The sequence below is a fragment of the Dermacentor albipictus genome, unplaced genomic scaffold, assembly GCF_038994185.2.
Source record: "Dermacentor albipictus isolate Rhodes 1998 colony unplaced genomic scaffold, USDA_Dalb.pri_finalv2 scaffold_14, whole genome shotgun sequence".
In the NCBI taxonomy this organism is placed as follows: Eukaryota; Metazoa; Arthropoda; class Arachnida; order Ixodida; family Ixodidae; genus Dermacentor; species Dermacentor albipictus.
The window spans coordinates 14,443,740-14,464,358 of NW_027225568.1; the positions used below are offsets into that span (position 1 = coordinate 14,443,740).

General features: G+C 45.1%; 1 protein-coding gene across 1 annotated transcript in view; it reads left to right on the forward strand.

Annotated features, from left to right (window-relative positions):
* The window catches only part of LOC139051820 (piwi-like protein 1), a 37,100-nt gene extending 17,033 nt beyond the window's left edge, over positions 1-20,067 (forward strand). Inside the window, exons 2-4 of the mRNA XM_070528833.1 lie at positions 1,110-1,322; positions 8,626-8,766; positions 19,228-20,067. Of these exons, the coding sequence (XP_070384934.1) occupies positions 1,110-1,322; positions 8,626-8,766; positions 19,228-20,031 (1,158 nt within the window). The 3' untranslated portion in view covers positions 20,032-20,067. The remainder of the gene's footprint in view (positions 1-1,109; positions 1,323-8,625; positions 8,767-19,227) is intronic.
* Positions 20,068-20,619: the final 552 nt, after the last annotated feature.

The window sequence follows — 20,619 nt, forward strand, 5'->3', positions numbered from 1 at the left end:
AATGAAAACATCAGCATAAACGGCACGGACAAGCACCAGACCGTGCAGTTCTTGATTCTCTTCGCCTTCCATGGTACTGTAAACACGTTTCATAACTACCGGGAACCAACCAGCCCAGCATTCTGTATCTCGGTTCAGTTTGCATTTGTTGCATTATAATGATGTCAGAGAAATTCTACCGTAGCTTCTCTGATACGCAGTGCTTCAAATGCTAATTGAGGATCTGCATCAGCGTAAAATGCAATTGCACAAGAAAGCAAACTATTGTGGAGGAATATTTACGCAGTGCACTAAATGCAGCAACGTTCACCTTTGGGACAGCTTATATAAACATTTTTTTTATTTGAGGGGCACACGGCGATAGTGGTGAGGCAGAGATACCACAAATGCTAACACAAGGCACACAAAAGTACCTACTCTCGGCTGGCAAAAGTGATTTGAAATGCCCTTGAACATGCCCTTGAACACTGTGTGCCCCAATATCGAGGCAAGAAAGAGCTCTGCATTTTGTGGCGAGTTGGATCCAAAGCGACTAGAACTCGCTCTGGAGCGACCAGCAGCATCAAATTCTGCAGTGCAGAGTGAAAAGAAAGATAAACTGACAGAACTGTCTGCTTGTGGCACCCCACGTTTTGTCTCTTACCTTCAATGTGTAGCTTGCTATCCTTTCATGATGGTAAGATGTGTTTTGCCTAATTATTATTTGGTTAAATTCGTATGCCAGGATCCCGTGTGTGTTATATTTATACTGTTTGCATGCGTGCGCAATTTCGAGTTTACTACTATGTACTTGTTGTGGTACTATATTAGTTATATATATATATATATATATATATATATATATATATATATATATATATATATATATGTTACAATAATTGTTGTGTTCATATAGTTCTTTAAAAATAATCCTGAGTATAAGTGCAATGACTAAGTTATATTTCTACAAATATCTTTTTGTTTTTGCATTGTCTGTTAGAGCAATCATTGTGCTTGGGGCTCCGTCAAGCTCTCACTTCTGTTGGCGCTCCTGCATCATGTTAGTTGTTACTTGGCGTCAACAAAGTTCAAAGTGCAACATTATTCACTCATGTTTCTGTATATCTCAGGTGCTCCGACAACGCAGTGTGCTCGACCTTCTGTCTCGCCTGTCACACTTGCCAGACTACAGGAACGAGGCTATGAGGCGCGTGGCCGGCTGCATAGTGATGACCCCGTACAACAGCAGGACGTACCGTATCGACGACATTGACTGGGACAAATGTCCACTCAACACATTCGAGACCAAGGAGGGGACGAAGACGTACAGGGACTACTACCAGGTGTGTACACTGGCTGATGCGTTTCTCGTTTAAAGACTCGGAATTAGCTGCAGAAAGACGGAGACACAGTTGTTGACACGCATTAGCGCTAACAGATAAATGGTTCGTTGTCACTGTACAAATAGCTGAGCTCTAGAATGAGTACACTGGAAATGGAGTTGATGATGCGAGCACTCTTTTTGTCTTGCCGTTGGCATTCTTTGCATACTTGTTCTGGAGTTGTGTTTTCCAGAAATTATGTATTTAGCGTAACCGTCAGAAAATTTTACATGAAGGAACTTTGGGCTTGTTGGTATTTCGTATTCACCAAGTAATGTAGAAAGAAAAAAAGAAAAGGAACGCAAATAGACGCATAGCACTTAGTCTCTGTCTGCTGTACTGTCCTTTTGTTTTTTTCGTGTGCCAGTCAGCTAATATGCTAATATGCCACTGAATGGAAGGAATGCATAGAGGAACTGACAATTCTATCACTGTAGCTGGCAGTAGCACATTTTGCTTGCACTAGCGATGAGGGGCTAAACCTAGGAAGCTGGAAGTAATAGGCTGGCAGGTAGGTGTGAAGCTACTGCCCTTGTGTGCTACTGATAATTAATAGATTGTTTACTCGTCAGAGAACAGCGTACCTGTAGTGCGTGGGGTATGTGGGTTCATGTCCCCTAAGGTGGCTTGTTCCCTTCTTACAAATTCTCTTCCATCATCAATAATGGAAAGTAAAATTAATCACTTCGACAAGTGGAAGGAGAGAGAGAAAGAAGTCCTTGCCCCAGGCGCTCTGCAGATTCAGTGACCGCATTTCTTAAAGTGTGCCACCCTGTCAGTTCTATTCATTAGCCAACTAATATACCACGGGTCCCACGTAACTTGCTTGTACCAAAACTTAATATGAAACTGCCACACATCTGGACGGAACCAACGTAGTGTTTGCTGTCACTTGGAGCAAGTCGGACTAGTCTTTGCATTTTGTCTCGCTACGTAATTAGTTATTAGTATTTAATAATATTCTCCAATGTTATATTCAGAGCAAAATTGTCAATGAGAGAGTTGTAGACCATCGTTAAAAATTTCCGATGCAGCTTTTTGTTGCTCAATGCATGCTGCATAAATGTTTGTTCCAGGCCTGGAAGGACGTCGCGTGACACCTTTTCTGTCACGCTTGGAAAAATGTTTGTGTAACATCTATTGAGCAACAAAAAGCTAGATGCCCTCATTGATCATCCCTGTTTAGCCGGTTTTAGGTGGTGTTTGTTGGTTGTGTTCAGTTCTGTAATAACTGATGTGGACGCAGCAGCAGCTTTTGCAAGGTTCCTTTATTGCACAAAAAACAAGGGTTTATGTAGGCACGGTGCATCGCTTATCGGCACACGTGCGATGGGTTTAAACACGCAAGACATGCGCACAAGATAGCCAACTCAGTCACGTCGCTCTGTTATCACAAGTTCAGTATAAGGTATAGGTAAACTATAGGTTGCTGTAGGAGGCTCTAGATTGTCTATCGAATCATAACCATGCCATTTATGAGCTGTACAGTGAAGCAGAATAATATGCTTATGCAGGATATCAATGTGAAAGGCTTGTACTATAAAACGAATCTTTTGTTTGACAGTCATTCTTAGTAAAGGCAGGGCTGTAATTAGACATCCTCGAAGCAGCGCTATGTGAATCTTTATTTTCTTTAATGTTCAAAAATTCAATTTTACATATTACGCAGGGCACACGAGCACCAAGGTGTGCGAGGTATGGATTTTCGCAGTGGCGCCGTAAGAAAATCTTATGTAAAAATAAGCACGCAATCGACTGAATTATGATGAAAGCTGCTGCTGGAACTAAGGTCATTTTGAAGCTAGCTTCGGTGCTTAATGTCTCAGGAGCGCAAGGGCTCTAGCTTGCCTTCTTAAAGGGACACTAAAGCGAAGCAATAAATCAGTTTAGACTAATAAAGCATTGTTTGAGAACCCTGCAGGCAGTCATTTCAACATAATAGTTTCATTATTATATGAGAAAATGAAGATCGAAGTACGAGTATTTGAATTTTGTGCCAAAACCCTGACGCCGTGATGTCAGGGATACCAAGGTATATTTTTGCATTTGGGCCGCGTTGACTGAGTAAAGGTTCCCGAAACTTGCTATGTTTAATATTTGGTTCCTTTAGAACACAATGGAGTCGATCTCTACCGCTATATAAGTAAGTAGGTCCTAGAAGATACCATTAAAATGCAAGACATCACAGCCCCTAGGTGCGGCAACTAAGTAGGCGTCGCCACCTGCCTTTCGTTCTTGCGCTTTTTCTGGCTTGCCAAGCATTATATTGTGGTAAGAGGGGTGGTTTTAGTATCATAGAAAGGTAATTTACAGGTGCAGAAGAAATCATTTTTTTCTTTAGTGTGCCTTTAAGAGTGTTGGTGACATGGATGGCTGGATGGGTGTTATGAGTGTCCCCTTTGAAACGGGGTGGTGGGTTGCGCCACCAAGCTCTTGTTATTACACTGCCTAATGTCCTACCCAGTGTAAAAAAGTAGAAAAAGAGAAAAAAGCACTGTATTACCTTAACCAAATTTTCTGACCCCCTATTGTGAACTTTGTTTTTGCACGTCTCCGTTTTCTGGCGTTTCCCTACTTCCACCAATCTTCCAGTCCCCTCTACTAACCTCTGTTGCGGACTTGTTTACTTTCCCCCTGCACTCGCTGAACCCAAGGGCTTCAAGGAATCCATTGGTGCCTAAATCGACCGCTGGGCAGATATCTTCACATTCTAATAAAACGTGCTCCATCGTTTCCCTCGCTTTACCGCATCAAGCACATGCTTCTTCCGTCCTATGTATTGCTTCATAAGCGCATGTTCTAAGGTATCGTGATCTCGTTTCGAAAAGTACTGAGCATCCCTTTGAATTATCATGAATTGGTTCTTTCCTGATTTCGTTTTTTCCTCTTAAGTAGTTACTCGTGGCCGGTTTCTTTTCCATTGCCGCCACCCATGAGATTATTTCGGCCTCTCTGACATTCCGCTTGACCTTCTTTGTTGCTGTGTTGCTCGCCCTACAGGCAGCATACTTTCTGCTAAGCTTCCTAGTTCTTTTCCTCCACTGTGAATCAATGTATTTCCTTTACAAATGCCTCAAGACTCTCCCATACAACTGCAAGCTTACAGCAACATCTGTAGCCTAAGACACGTTTTCTCACCACTTCAATATTAGCTGCCACCACAAATCTCTTTAAAGCTTTTCTTGCTTAACTGCTATACCTGAACAACCATATGCCTACTCACCACTGTTAAAAGTGCAAGGGTAAATAAAGTATGCCATTTGCGCCCCACTTTCAAAAGTGGGCACTCTTGGCTGCACTCTGGCGAATTAAACAAAACGACACCTGAGGCAAAGTTTTGTTTCTTGATATATTGCCACTGTAACTAGCGGTTTTCTTTATCCTTAAAGCTTTATCTTTTCTCTATTTCTTTAACGAGGATTGTCTTTTGTGCCTCGCCATGATGCGCGGGATGTGCCCATAGCAGTTCTTACCATAAAAAATTTCATCTGGCACTTCTTGTATCATGCGCAGCTTTTCGGCCCGTATAATCATATATGAAAACCCAAAAGCGCATTGCTCTATTTGACTTAAGGGCAAGCGGTGGGGTCTGGGTGAAGTGTTATAATCAACTGCACTCAACAATTGCACTCCTCATGGCACATGAAATCACCGGATAGTCAGATAGTACAGCAACCTTTGAATCTCTGTCCAGAGATTGTCGAGACAGTGTAGCACGCTCTGTCTCTTTTCACCACCAGAAAAAAAAGATATTAAAATTTACAGGTGTGACTGTCAATGTTCGTCGTGTATTCATGAGTTATCCTAGGTACAGCGGTGAAAACGACCTTGTTGAAAATGTGCAAAGCCATTGCAATATACCGTCACAGCACCAAGCTGAATTTTTTTTCTATCAGGCTGTGTAACTTCTGATGTCTGTCCATTTCATACCCAGGCTGTCTATACATAAGAGTTCACTAGCTCATGCTCCCTGCAGGAGAATATTGGCAGATATATAATATTTAAAAAAATGGCACGAGACACAGCTGCATGAGATATGAACTTCGAATTCTTTGTGAAACTTTCACATTCCTGCTTTAAGTGAAAGCTTTGCAAATTATTACTGAACCCTCGCTTTTCCTATTTCTGTGCATCGCACGAGGCTCATAGTTTGTTTCTTCGATGCATTTGGGGGTCTCTAAATTGGACACCCTGTTCATATTTGGGGAAAAATAGGGGCATGCTATTGGTAATGTGTAGGCAACGTCCTAAGCAGGTGGGTTAAATGCGCTTTTCTTCAATAGATTACGTATTCAAGTTGTACTAAGCGTAATCGGTGTGTTTTATGAGTGCCATAAAACATGCCGCTGCCCTGTCATAATTACAGCGACAACAGAGGTAAAATTTTGCGAACATAGGGGGAATGCTGCACCATGATTGTGTGTGTTGTCTAATGTGTGTCGATCGAATACAGCTTTTGCAAAAAAAAAAGAGATCCTTAAGCAAGTGTTCCAAAGGGTCGATTTGCTCTTATCATCTGTGTTTCCCGAATCTCTAAGAGAATTCTGCGTTTCACAAAGTTTACACTTGGAAGAAATGGCCGCATCTTAAAGGAAATGTGTTGTGTTTTATATTTACAGGGCATTACATATAGTTAGTGAACCCTCACTTTGCTTTTCTTTTTGATGCATGATATATTTGGTTCACCTGTTAGCCTCGGTGAACTAAACTAGGCAGCATCTTCCATGTTTGGTGGCGGTAAAGACAAGGTAGTAATGGGTGATACGTGCGGGAAAGTCAGTAATGGGTGGGTAATTGGTGCTTTGCCAGTAGATTGCATATGCAAATGCTCTAGAGAATTTCAAGTGTCTGGTGAGAGGGCAGAATTTATCCTGTGTCCCTGGCAGGGCTACGAATGTTACTAAGATCAAATTTAGCGAAATTGGGAGGAACACTATGAGCGTGACATCGTGAATTAATATGTGTGTTGATGAATTGGCTGGCTGTTTCAAAATTTCTCACAAGTGCTGGAAAGCATTACATGCGGGCAAGGTTTCAAACGGAGCAGTCATGTACAGGCAACGTATCAAAGGACGTGATATAATTATAAGGAAACTGACTCTTGTTGCAACTATGCAAAAGAAACAGCAGCTTTGCTGGAAATTTAGTTGTAATTCTGCAAGGTTGCGCACATCTGCAATAATTCTTTATTGCAGCCAACATTGCCAGTGTTTTATGATGACTGTACTTTGTTGTGTATAACCTCGACGGTACTATTCCCTTAACTAGCAATGAATTTGTTCTAATAGATGTAAACACCAAGTACTATTTTTTGTTTAGATGTTAAATTTGTAGCAAAGGCGTATTTTTGTATGCGCTGTACTGCTGATGTTGTGCGGAGTCAGAGACCTCTGTCAGGCACACATTGCCATTTGTCCTTGCATGATCTTGAGATTTTCTGCGATTTCAATGTATAAATTCAAATTCAGATCATTTTTTCGCCTTTCGTAGATTACCGTATGTGTGATCCATAATCAGGTCCGTGTTTGTTAACGTTAAAATTATTGGTAAATGCTCTCTCTTTCTCTCTCTCTCTCTCTCTCTTTATATATATATATATATATATATATATATATATATTCTTGTTGCATTCTGCCTAATTAAATAATGATGTCTTAATGGATGAACTTCCCGAATATTATAATTACATGCAAAGTGTCAATGACCAAATTGTCGAGCAACATGAAAAACTCTTAATAAAGCTTTCTGTTGGTCAGTACAGTCGCCCAAATCTTTAACTGGTGTGCGGGAGCGGCGACTTTTCCGTGCGTCAGCGCCGTTTGACGGGGCGAGGCTGGAAACAGTCTGAGGCTAAGCGCATGCGGACAAAGCGCGCTCAGCTGGGCCCATCGTCTACTAGGCTGTTTCCAGCCTCGCCGCGTCATACGGCGCTGACGCCCGGAAAAGTCGCCGCTCTCGCACACCAGTTAAAGAATTAGGCGACTGTACGTGCTAAATAAAAGTGATTTTCCAAGTGTGAATGGAGCCCGCAAATACACGTAAAGTGCCTCAAGCGTCCAGTCGCGTGGCACCTATATATATATATATATATATATATATATATATATATATATATATATATATATATATATATATATATATATTCGATATTGCTGTTTTTAGTTGGTGCATCGACATACATTTGCTGTTTTTCATGTATGTATGTAGATAGAGTAGAGGGGGGTCAGTGGTCTGCCTCCCCCCCTTGTCAGTGAGCACAAATCATCGTGTATAGTGTCTTTGTTAATGTACGCCCAGACGAGTTGTGTGTAGCTCCCCATGCTACGTGTCCTAGCGTGCACACTGGTCGGTATATTTTCTTGTGTGCTGCATTGCCCTACTTGCCATTTGTGTCCTATGCTGTCCTGCTCCTTGTGTACTTCTCGGCCCTACATTGTGACTATCACTTTTAGAAGTCCCTGAAGGCTGGGAGCCTTTGAGAATTTATTATGATCACTGAGTAGCCATATTTGGCCTCCATTTCTCTGTCTTAGCCTTGTTTTCTTCTTTGACAGCCTTGGCATCCTTCTTGATATCTTCATCTGCTTCCTCACCTAACCATGGAATCTTATATGAATCAACCAATCAATACTTCAATTTTAATTCAGTTGGTTCCAAATAAAACTGGGGCGCTGAAGGAAAAAAGCAGTTTAAACGACCGCTTGACTAAGCTAGCTCTCTTTGTACTAGATACCTGTTGTCCTACTTTGTCCTATGCACTACTTCTGTTGATCATGTATTGGGCTAGACTGTCTCCTGTGTTGTATTACCCCCATATTCACAAACGTGCCTTAACTTGAAGCCTATGCTTGACTTGATCCAGATGACAGTGCCAGCTGGTGTAAACGTACCAAAAGCCCTCATTGTGCTTCGTTTGGCGGGTTCATGTCCGACATTATTTTCACCAAGTTGAGCTTGGGCTTCAAGTTAAGATGCATTTCTAAATATGGGAGTTACGTTTGTCCTATGTTATTGTGCTTTTATTCTGTGTTATCCTACACCCTGTCTGAATAGTTGCTTTGTTCTAACTTGTAGTGATGGGTGTTCCCACCTGGGGCAGGCATCGTCATGGGTATTCTAGAATGAGCGGTGTGCTCTAGACTTCGCAATCACGTTATGTCACACCTCCCCCTGCCAAACTATGCGTATCGCATTTTTTTTCTGCTTCTTCGTTGCACGTTGTCCAACATCCAGTTGACATGGATGCCCTTCGTCCTACTTGTAGGAACAATACGAGAAGCGTATTTCTGACAGAAGGCAGCCACTCCTGGTGTGCCGTCCTAAGGAGAAGGACCTGCGTGCTGGCAGGACTGACAACATCTACCTCATACCCGAGCTGTGCGTGCTCACCGGACTCACCGACGAGGCATGTGCTATAGGGGCTATCTTTGATGCCTTCTGCTTGTTTAAGCTGGTGCTTACAGGGTTGATTTTTTTGCTTTCTGATTTAGACTACTTGCGTAGATGGTCAGTTTCCAGCCCTGTTGTGCAGTTATTTTCATTGAAAAACACAAGTTCAACTTTCTTCACAACGGAACCAGCATAATTTTTTTTACTGTAGAATCTTGTTCATACGTTCTAGGAAAAAAATGCGAGGAAAAAAACATACTAACCAGAAAAATGCATGATCCAAAGTTACTAAAACATCTGACAGACTCAGTAGTTGACATCTACGTAAAGGGAAGCACATGTTGATCGAATCCTTGCAGCACGAGATGCAGACACTTGCCAAGCTGGTGAGCGGCCCGAACCGCTCGTCATTTTCCCGGCTTCAACAAGCTTAAGTTTGCGCTCCTCGAATCAGGCCTGAGTTAGCAGCCTCTTTGGGCGGGGCATTTTGGCTGTAAGTTTAGATGCGCTCACTAGATGTGCCCACAGTGATGCTGAGACAACATAGGGCGGAAGCTTGCGTCCGTCTGCCGTGCATGACAACATGACGGTAACTTGCGTTTTCTTGTTGCCAGTGGACCAGACGTGAACTTGTTTAGACCCCTTTTCGTTCACGGTGAGGGGCGATGACATGTCCAGATAAACCGGCGTTTGGTCAGCATTGCCGATTTGCGCGAGCTGGAATTTCTTGGACTTGCGCAGCGAAATAACGTGGCGCTGGAAAGCCACAAGCAGTTCTTCGAACGATTCGGGCAGCTTTTGCGAAATCGAAGTTTGGCAGCGTAAGGAAAAACCAGCACGGCACACGTAGCGATAAATGCAGTGCTTGCTTGCTTTGAAGGTGGACTCGGTAGCCCTTTTGCCCTTGCAAGCTCCTTAGCTTTTGCCTGCATAAGCTCTACGCTCACAGTTAAAAGCGCGGCTCGCTGTTGGGGTACGAACTCCGTCAGGGCGAGTTCGATTTCCCGGAATGTCCCACTCTTCGAGAGGCACGAAAGCTTCTTCGCGTTCTGCTGCATGCAAAAAGGGCTTCCTTCTACGACGCCATCCGCGAATGCTTGCCTCGTTGACACCAAACTTCCTCCCGGCAGCACGGTTGCCGAAGTCCTGTGTGGCTAAAATAACCTTTCTCTTGAAAGCAGCCGAGTACTGTTTTCGTGGTCCGGACATCTTGGTTGTTCAATGCGGAATAATAAAGGTGTACTTCGCGAATACATCTACTTAGGGCAGGTAGTGACGGCGGATCCGGATCATGAGACGGAAATAATCAGAAGAATAAGAATGGGCTGGGGTGCGTTTGGCAGGCATTCTCAGATCATGAACAGCAGGTTGCCATTATCCCTCAAGAGAAAAGTATATAATAGCTGTGTCTTACCAGTACTCACCTACGGGGCAGAAACCTGGAGGCTTACGAAAAGGATTCTACTCAAATTGAGGACGACGCAACGAGCTATGGAAAGAAGAATGATAGGTGTAACGTTAAGGGATAAGAAAAGAGCAGATTGGGTGAGGGAACAAACGCGAGGTAATGACATCTTAGTTGAAATCAAGAAAAAGAAATGGGCATGGGCAAGATATGTAATGAGGAGGGAAGATAACCGATGGTTATTAAGGGTTACGGAATGGATTCCAAGGGAAGGGAAGCGTAGCAGAGGGCGGCAGAAAGTTAGGTGGGCGGATGAGATTAAGAAGTTTGCAGGCATGGCATGGCCACAATTAGTACATGACCGGGGTTGTTGGAGAAGTATGGGAGAGGCCTTTGCCCTGCAGTGGGCGTAACTAGGCTGATGATGATGATTATGACTTCGCGAAGCGTGGTTTGCACGTGCGCTGCCAAGGTGCGCACTCAACAATAAAGAAACGATGCTGTACTCACGCAGCAATAACAAAACCAAGCCATAGTCACGCAGCAAAAAGGAAGCGAAGCCGCAGCTATGCATCAATAACGAAGTCAAGCCATATATAGCTACGCAGCAATAACGAAACCAAAACTTCTAGCCCTAATTTCTGATTAAAATTTTTGTTTGGATCCGCATATAGTATAAGCGAAAATTCGAGATGCTAATAGTAGGAAAAAACCTCGTGTTATATGCAGGTTTTTACAGTATTTTTGTTTGATGCTGCGGTGTCCTATCACTGACGACAGCGGCCTCGAACTTGCTGAAGCTGTGAGCCAGCTTTTTCAGCCTGTCCTCTCTTCTTGGCAAACACTCGCATGGCAGATTCCTCGTTGGGGTTGCATATTCTCCGTGCACTGGTGCGGCAGCGTTGCAGAAGTCGCGGAGCGCCTTTTTTCATTGCGGGGTGCTGTTCTCGTCGCGACGATTGCATTCATGTGTCTGACATAACGCGAAGCTTCTGCCACTGTCTGGCCTGAATCGCCGGTGCTGTCACTTGCCGCGTCGTCCTCATCACTGTCGCTAGGTGACAGTTTGGCAACAACAGAGGCAACGATGGCGAAAATTCGAACCTCGTAGCCGACATGACATTTTTGCTGCCGCAGCAGCGCTGCGGAGCAACTTCTTCGTGTTCCAAATGGCACACACAAACAGTTGACCCCTGTCGCATGCCAGCGCCGACTTCTTCGTGTCACGTTCAATAGAAGAAACGATGTCTAATTTTTCTTCGGTGCTGAGCACCCGGCGTCTTTTTATCTGAGCTTCGGCATGACGCAAGTCCTTGCCCGCAGGACGCACAATGCTCTCTGGCACGGCACCGAAATCATGTTGATGTTGAAGTGCCTTCACACGCAAACGCACAGGATGCTTGAAGGCCATTGTTCTGATCTCCGAGGCTTGTTGTTCTGCCGGGCTGCCTGATGTAGATTACACACCGCCGTGTTTGTGCGACAAAAAGTGGAAACACTACGTGTTAACCGATAGGTACACAATAAGCTGGTACGGTTTATGTGGATGCAAAACACATTATGTTCAGTGGCTGTTGAGTCGGGAATTTGTCTTTACTAGTTTTAAAACGAAACTACTATGTAAGCGGGTACGGTTTAACGAGGTTTTACTGTACCAAAGCCTTACTCGGCCTAGACCTTCACAAAGCCTTTGATAACGCGAAGGACTCTGCCGTAGTAAACAGCTTGGCTGAGTTGCAATTGGGAGAACACACATACAATTACATATGTGCCTTTCTATCCAACCATATCGTCGAACTCTCGGTGGGTGACCTACTCTCTGAACCGATCAGCCTGGGAGCTTGCGGCACTCCTCAGGGAGCCGTTCTGTCGTCTTTCCTATTTAACCTTGCAGGGAAGTCGCTACCACCCAAACAAAGCCTGCAACACACTCTCTATACCAACGACATTACGCTATGGGTGACCATGGGATCCGATGGACAAGTCAGAGGCCCTTCGGAAGGCAGCCAACATGGTCGTCCAGTACGTGACTAACGTGGGCTTAAGTGCACACAGAGTAAATCAGGGGTACTAATACTTCGCAGATATGCAGAGAACCCAGGGAATGAGGTGGCCCGCCAATGTGCCCATGGATTCGTCAACCAAGCGGTGGGTCCCGCCTCTGACCCAAGGAACCTGGTCAGTGAGCCAGTGACTGCATACCACGACATAGCTCAACGCTACCATCTCCCAAAGCAGACAGAACCCCAACCACATCCCAAGCTCTCCAAGAGACAAGAAGTCACCTGGCACCGGCTCCAAACCCACACCTTTCCCAACCCACAAATATACACACACTTTTACCCTCACTTGGTAGACTCACCCTGCTCACTGTGTAGGTCCACAGCCTCTTTAAATCATATGCTCGGGGTCTGCAGTAATATACACAAGTATAATGTGAACCATGTGCAGAATAATGCTGAATGCAACCGTAGCTGGCATGTAATAAATATGCCATGCAGTCCAGTACAGTGATGCACACCCATGTGGCATCACCAGCGTGTTTCTGGGAAAAAAAGTTTGCTTGGTGCGTGAGGTACTTGGGGAAAACAGTGACAACTCTAGGGTGTCGACGTTTGGACAGCGCACTGTTATCTCAGTTGAAATAATGTTAATTTCGTTCAGACATCGGCGTACTATGGCATGATAGCTGGAAAATGGCAAAGCAATGCTGCTATGTGGGTATTTGTATTTACATACTACAAAAATCCGTGTACGACTTTAGCGACCTAGTAATTGGCCTCGTGCGCACAGAGCTCGACACCGTACTGGTTCTGCTACCTGGCACCGCTAGGCAATAGCCACCATTGACTATCCAATGTTGTCATTCATGATAGCCTGCACCTGCTGGGCAAGGTCAGCCTTCCAGATGGCGTGCGATTACTTGCAGGGCCTCTTATGCACATCGCCACAGGTCACAGTTAAACAGTAGGAGAGGTTTTCTGGCATTAAAAATGAATGACCTTGTCACATCCAGAAATGTGCGTATCTTCAAGCTATGACTTGCAGTGCTGTGAGCAAGGTTGCACACATGTTCCATCTGTTGTGGTAACACCAATAAATCGCCGCATCTCTTCTATCTTGATGATTTTGGGATCGCGGATTGAGTGGATTTGGCACGAAGCTAACGAAACGACACACAACTGTTAAGCTGCCATTTTGTTTGATAGCACTAAGAAAACGAGAGGGAGAAAACAAGAGTGGCTTTGAAAAAGGTGTAACGGCGATGGCGCACCATCGGATACATGGCGCCATCTCGTTACTCCCCATTACACTACTGACACTCCCCTCCTTAATGGACTGTCATTGCGCCCACACTTTTGATGCCCAAACATTCACAGTGCTTGAGAGTCATTCTTCCATTTAAGGCCTTAGTGAAGAGGTCGGCGCAGTTGTTTGACGATTCGACGTACTGGAGTTGTAACTTTCCCTCTTCGGCCTTTACTCTCAGGAAATAATACTTGAGGTCAATGTATTTGCTTCTTTCTGAAGTAACTTGGCTTTTCGCACGCGCAATCGCACCCTGGTTGCCAGCCATCAAAACCTGTGGTTCGTGCATAAATTCGTGCGCATTAAGTTCCTTCATGAAATTTTGGAGCCACATTACTTCCTTTGTAGCATGACACATTGCTACATATTCCGTTTTGACTGCTGACAATGCAGTGCTTTGTTGCTTCTTACTACTCCGGCAAAACGTATGACCAGCTAGCGTGAACACATGCCCCCTAAATGACTTCCTGTCAGCCTTGTCACTAGCCCAGTCTGCGTCGCAAAAGGCTTGTATGCACTTCCTTGTTCTCTGGTAGACTAGGGCTCAGAGCGAAGAATGTGCCTTATGCCATTCCAATGTTCTTCTGTGGGATCTTCATTGAACTGGCTCACGTAAGTAGTCGCAAAAGCCAAGTCCGACCTCGTGCCTCCGATGAGGTAAAGCATTACACCAATTGCTTGTCTGTACTTGCAGGCCAGGTCCTCACTTGATGGCTTATTTTTGTCTCCTCTTTGGTACTTGCTTCCAGGATCCAAAGTTGATGATGGTGCCTTTGCATCTGACATGCCAAACGTCTCCAGTATGTCGTTAGCGTAGGCTGTCTGGTCAAGTGTTAGTTTTCTATCTTTTTCTTTCTTCAGTCATATGGAAAGAATGTGGCTAACTTCACCCAAGTCTCTTGCATCAAATTCTTGACCCAAGCGGCTCTTGAAGTCGGCAATCTATTTCTCATCTTCTGCGATGAACAGCAAGTCATCAACATAACTCCAACGATGAAGTTCTTCTTGCTGACATAAATACAGGGTTCTACTTATGATATTGTGATCCCTTTTGACTTGAGCATTTTGTCCAAAGCAAGGTTCCACTCCCTTCCAGACTGTCGTAGCCCATAAAGGCTCTTCTTCAGAAGGCAGACTTCATCCTTCTTATAGTCAGTCAAAGGCTGCGGTTGTTCCATGTAGACGGGCTCCTTCAGAATACCATTTAAGTATGCTGCCGTTATGTCCATCTGCTGGATCTTCCAATTCCTCTCAACCGCTATGGCCAGCATTGTCCTGACGGACTTCAGCTTCACTACAGGTGAGTAGGTTTCCTTGTAATCGGTACCTTTCACTTGTGAGTGTCCGCATGCAACCAGCCGTGCCTTGTGTCGCTCTAAGTCACCATTTGTACTTCTTGCGGAACACCCACATGCATTTTACGACTTGTCTGTCTTTTGGTCGTGGCACTCGCTCCCATGTATTGGAAGCTTCAAGGCTGTCCAGTTCACTCTGTATAGCTGCTTTTCCATTCCTCCTTGTCAGGTGCAGATAAGGCTTCGTGTAGAGTTTCTGGATCTCTTTGGCTGTTTTGCCTGGCTACGTAGCAGCCGTGACATTCAGTTTGACGTGGTTTCTTGTTTGCTAGTCTTTCCGACCATCTTAGTGCCTGTGTACCAGAATCTGTCACGCTGGACAGTCACTGCGTAGGTCTCTTGTCCTGTGTAGTTGCCTCGTCTTCATCAGCTGATGAGACGAGGCAACTACACATACCATAGTTGTATTCAGTACGATTGCGATCTGAACTACCAACATCACGTGGCTCGCTCAAGCTGTCTTCCACTTGTAACGTGATTGCGCATAAAGTGTCGCTATGTGCTTCAGTCTTACTGCTTGCAACCTGGGTAAGCTTGCATGGGAAGGACTCTTTTTAAAGGTAACGTCCCGACTTACAAAAAAGCGATCTTCCTTCTGGTTCCACAGCTTGGACCCCTTCACTCCTTCTGGGTAGGCAACCAGTAGGCACTCTTCTGCTTTCGGGTCCAACTTGCTCCCCTTGCGACTTCTGTTTCGCACACTCCATGCTCTGCACCCAAACACTCTTATGTGGTCCAGTTTCACTTCTACCTCTGTCCACAGAGCTTCTGGTGCCTCCCCAACAACCGCTTTCGATGGGCACTTGTTTCTGATGTGACTTGCAGTGACAACGGCGTCAGCCCAGTGCCTTTTGGTGACACCTGATTCCATGAGAGGGCACTTCGTCATGTGAAGCAATATTTGGTTCATTCTCTCTGCGACTCCATTCTGCTCAGGCGTGCCAGTAATGGTCAGCTGGCGTCTTATGCCATGCTTGGCCAGGTACTCGTTGCACTCTTTGCTTGTGTACGCTCCTCCATTGTCACTACGCAAGGTCTTCACCTTCGTGTTGTGCAGATTTTCCGCCATGCGTCTGTACTTGCCAACCTTCTGAAGCACTTTGATTTTGGCCTTCATGGAGTAAACCACAGTTGTATGTTAAATAGTCGTCTGTGAAGGTTACAAAGTAACTGGAGCTCCCTTTGATCGTTTGTGACCTTTCCAACCACATCTGAATGCACCAGCTCCAGTGAAATCTTAGCCCGTGTTGCCTCACCCTTTGGGAAACTGCTTCGCCTTAGCTTTCCCAGACAACATGTGTCACATTTGTCCTTCACAGGGTCTTCACTAGCTCCACAGAGGCCTTGAACAGCATCCTGGTGAAGGTAGCCTAGTCGTCTCTGCCACAAAGCTGTGTTTTGTCTTTGCCATCTTCGTCGATATCTTTTCTTTGACAGAGTACAGTCTTCCTTCTCAAGTTGCCGTGAGGATCAGCTCACCAGTGTCCTTCGTAACTTCGGCTTTGCCCTCGGCGAACGTCACGTGCAAACCTCGCTCTTCAATTATTTCGACTGATAGTAGGTTGTCGTTCAAGTCGGCAACATAAAGGACATCTTCTAGCGTGATGAAATACCCAAAGCACTCTTCAGATAGTTGAATCTGAACTCATACTTTCCCCATGACACTCACGGATTCTTTGTTTGCAGTTTATACTCCTGACTCGCATGGCTTGAAGTCAGTGACCTTCGCCTTGTGCGATGTCATGTTATCTGCAGCACCGCTATCAAGATGCCACACGTGTGAAAGCGCTGTTATTACATTTTAGCACATAAAGCCATCTGTGCTGCAATCATTGCCTGTAATGGTTTTGTCGTCTTCTGGTCATCCCCTTCGTCTTGAAACTGATCACGATCTCTGGCTATATGACCAATTTTGCCACAAGCAAAGCATCGCACCTTCTTCTTTTGCATACTTGATGTGCATTGACAAAACTTCTCGTCCTCCTTGCCAGTGAGTCGACGATGCATCGTCTCATTGGGTTGCTTGCTCTCAGTCTGCTTGCTCTCAGTCTGACTCTCCTCTTCGCTTAACCGATCTTCGTCAATACGCAGCTTTCCCTTTTCTTCGATCAGCAGCCTTGTCTTCAGTGCTTTGGTCTGGAGGTTTTGTTAGTCTTGTTCCAAATTCAGAGTGAGCGGTTCAAATGTGTTTGAAAGCACCATTATCACTACTAATGCAACCTCTCTGTCTCTAAATGCATAGCCTGCATTTGACAACTTCCTATGCAGCACCATCAATCTTCCTTAATCTTGCATTGACTCGTCTCTCTTCATTTTTACGTTGAAAAAGTCGCGCATCATCTGGAGTATATGCGAGAGTCCAAATTTGCAGCGCCTTTCCTGCAGCGTATTCCAAGCTTCTTTTGCAGTTCTGCAAGTCCCGATGTCATCGAGGTAGTTGTCCTCCACGATAAGGAACCGAAAGGGCATCCCTTCTGTACGACAGCAGCTCTTGCCCTTATCAACCATGTGTGATAGTTATCTGATGATAACTTCGGCAGTCTAAACTCGTCTAATGCCGACATGTTCGCTGATCCTCGAATGCAAGAGAAACAACGCGCTTCTTTTTCGGAGCTGTTTCTCAATTAGTGTACGCGAAAAGATTTTGTTAGTAACTTCTTCCTGACAGTTTTGCCTTACTCACGCCGGACGTGTCTAAGCGTCTTCCGTACGCACCCAACATGGAGCCAGCAGCAACGCCGGTGCCACGTGACGGTCCGTCCGTCTTACGAAAAAAATGCGCAATTGTCACTTTTATTGACGGGCACACACTACTTGTCAGTCACTTCTTCCCGACAGTTTCACGATACTCACAGCTGTCTAAACTTCTCAAGACATCAACATGACGTAGTGAAGGTGGTGTAGCTTGACGCTTTCTGCTTCAACATGGTCGCACTTTTTCATCACTGAACTGAGGTAATCAGTCTCATTTCTTGCAAAATATGGTCGATGCGTTGTCCTGGGCCCATAGTCTGTTGGTTTTGTTGAGCACGCAATGTGACCAGATCTGTTGGGGTCGCAGATTGAGTAGATTTGGCACAAAGCCATCGAAGCGACGCACAACTGTCAAGCTGCCATTTTGTTTAACAGCAAAAAAAAAACAAGAGCGGCTTTGAAAATGTCAAATGGCGATGGTGCACCAACGGATACATGGCGCCAGCTCGTGACTGGCTGGCACACAAACACACATGTATATATATATATATATATAATACTGTACAGATTTCATCTGCATTGCAGAGCCACTTTTCTGGTTGCGTAACACTGTTAAGCTCTTCAAGTGACAGTTGGGAATAGTATAATATCCATAGTTGTTAAACAGTTCAAGAGATTTTAGAGGGCTAAGAATACATGGTGCAGAGACCAACTTGGTAACTTCCACACCTTAATAACAAAAAAAAGTTATACCTTTGATCGCACAGGGACTGATCATGAGGTGATCAGGCTTCTGATCAGGCTTCTGATAAATTGACTCCGTTAATTCAATTTTTCAGTTAATTTGATCCTGACTGAAGGTCCCAGGCAGCGCTCATGCATTTCTGTGGGCCCAAACTTCCGTTATTTCATTCCTAAAATTGGCTTTCACCATATAATTCGAACTTGATTAACCCTTATGGTGACCCCGATAGTGACTTCTTTGCGGCAGCATCTGTCTCAGAGGAGCTTGGGGATGGTGAAGGTGTCTGGAGACACGTTGTCTCTTGTTGGAAGCGCTTATTTTCGGCCTGCCCTACTAAGTTTTTGAAGCAATATGTGCAGCTGGCCATGTGTGATTACGCTACTTACCTGATTCTAACGTGCCTGTTTCTCTCTTTTTTAAAGAAAATTGGGCCCGAGCTGCCTGTGTGGTGCAGTCAGACATGAAACTATAACAGCCTTCGCAGTGTTTGTATGCATTGCTGCCTAACACAAGTGTATTGCAGAAAAGCAAAATTTAAAAAAAAGAAAGAGAGGGGCCAATGCTTACTTTAGGAAACCGGCTGCGATGGTGCAACAGATAAACCCTTGCTCATTTTTCTTTTTTTGCTAAACCATCAACTGCGTGTTACATTTCTACTTCAATTTTATTTCTATGTTGGTTTTGTGCTTCTTACACACAAGAAGTGGGCGTACGCTTGATTTAGGGCGTGTTCGTATCGGGCAAATACTACCAAATGAAGTGGTGGTGTGTTCTTGCATTTTTTTCACCTTGTTTAGTTCGACCTGCCGGATAAATAAATCAATTTCGACAATCCCATCAAGGCCGAATTTACGGAAGCTGACTGCTAAGCTCTACCTACCGTATCACTTTCCTCATGACTATACTGCCTAGTGAAGCAGTGAAGTACTTCTCACTCACCATTATCTCTCTCCCCCCCCCCCTTCACAGATGCGGGCCAACGTGTCTGTGATGCATGACTTGGCCCAGCACACGCGCATCGAGCCATCAAAGCGCATCAAGTACCTGCTGAAGTTCATCGGCCGCATCAACGGCGAAGAGGCGATCCGCCGGGAGATGGACGAGTGGGGCCTCAAGTTCGACGACGCACTGGTAACCGTTAAGGGCCGCGTGCTGCCGGTCGAGCGTGTGAGGCAGGGCGACCGCAGTCACGGCTACAGCCAGCAGACGGCCGATTTCTCGCTTGAGACGCGCGACCAGCGCCTGCACGTGGCGGTCAACATCGAGTCGTGGCTGGTGGTGTGCCCCCGGCGGGTGGAGACCGACACCACCGAGTTCGTGCGCACCTTGCTGAGCGTGAGCCCGCCGATGGGGCTGGGCTTGGGCCAGCTGCAGATGCTGCAGCTGGACGACGAGCGAGCGGGCAACTACGTGCGCGCCCTGCAGGAGTTCGGGAGTGGAGGGAACCTCCAGCTGGCCATCGTGGTGCTGCCCAACAACCGCAAGGACCGCTACGACATGATCAAGAAGCAGGCCTGCGTCGATCTCGGACTCCACACCCAGGTTAGCCGTCGATCATCTTTCTTTTGTACTTGCCAATGCCCCCAAACTTTTCGTGTGAAGTTTACAAATTTAGTCATTTGTTCAGTTAACGTTCTTTTCTTTTTGTCTCTGTACTACCTTGCAGTGTGCGATTGTTGCTTTGAGGTACTCTTCCATGTTCTTGTACGGGAGGCCCCGATACAGTCTTTAACTGCGGGATCTCCTTCTGCATGCTATGTAACTGCAATATGACCAAACTTTTAATAATAAATTCTGATCCTAATATCTTATGATTGTCGTATGAAGTTTTATGAAAAAAAGGCCCTGTTCATGAGAACTTTTTAAGCTGTTGAAAGATGGAGCAGTGCAAGATTGCGCCGAAGAAAAATGTGCATAACAAAGCGATTTTGATCATACCAGCACCGCTCTTTGGCAGCACAAGACACCGCGTAAGAGAGGGCTGCTTGGTTTGAACAAGTTCATTCAGACAAGTTCCCGCAGGCGAAATCGGCAATGGCAGAGTCACTGCAAAAATTGCTGCATTTGAAGAACACTGTGTTGCTTGTCAGTCTCTGCTGTTCCTAGTTTACTGAATGCTTCGCCGCTTACTTTGTGTGCTGCATCTAAAAGTAAATGATCAGTTTAATAAAGTGCATCCCACAAATGGTTCGCTGAGGGCAAACGTTTAAAAAGTGTGTTCTGTACCTCTCCCTTCACCCTTCCTTGTCACTTTGCACGATTTAAAACATTTTAATGTTCACAGGTTGACAGCAATGTCTGTTCATTAAAGGAGAGTTAGCATAGAGTTGAACATGCCATGGCCGTAATCTTGGTTGATAA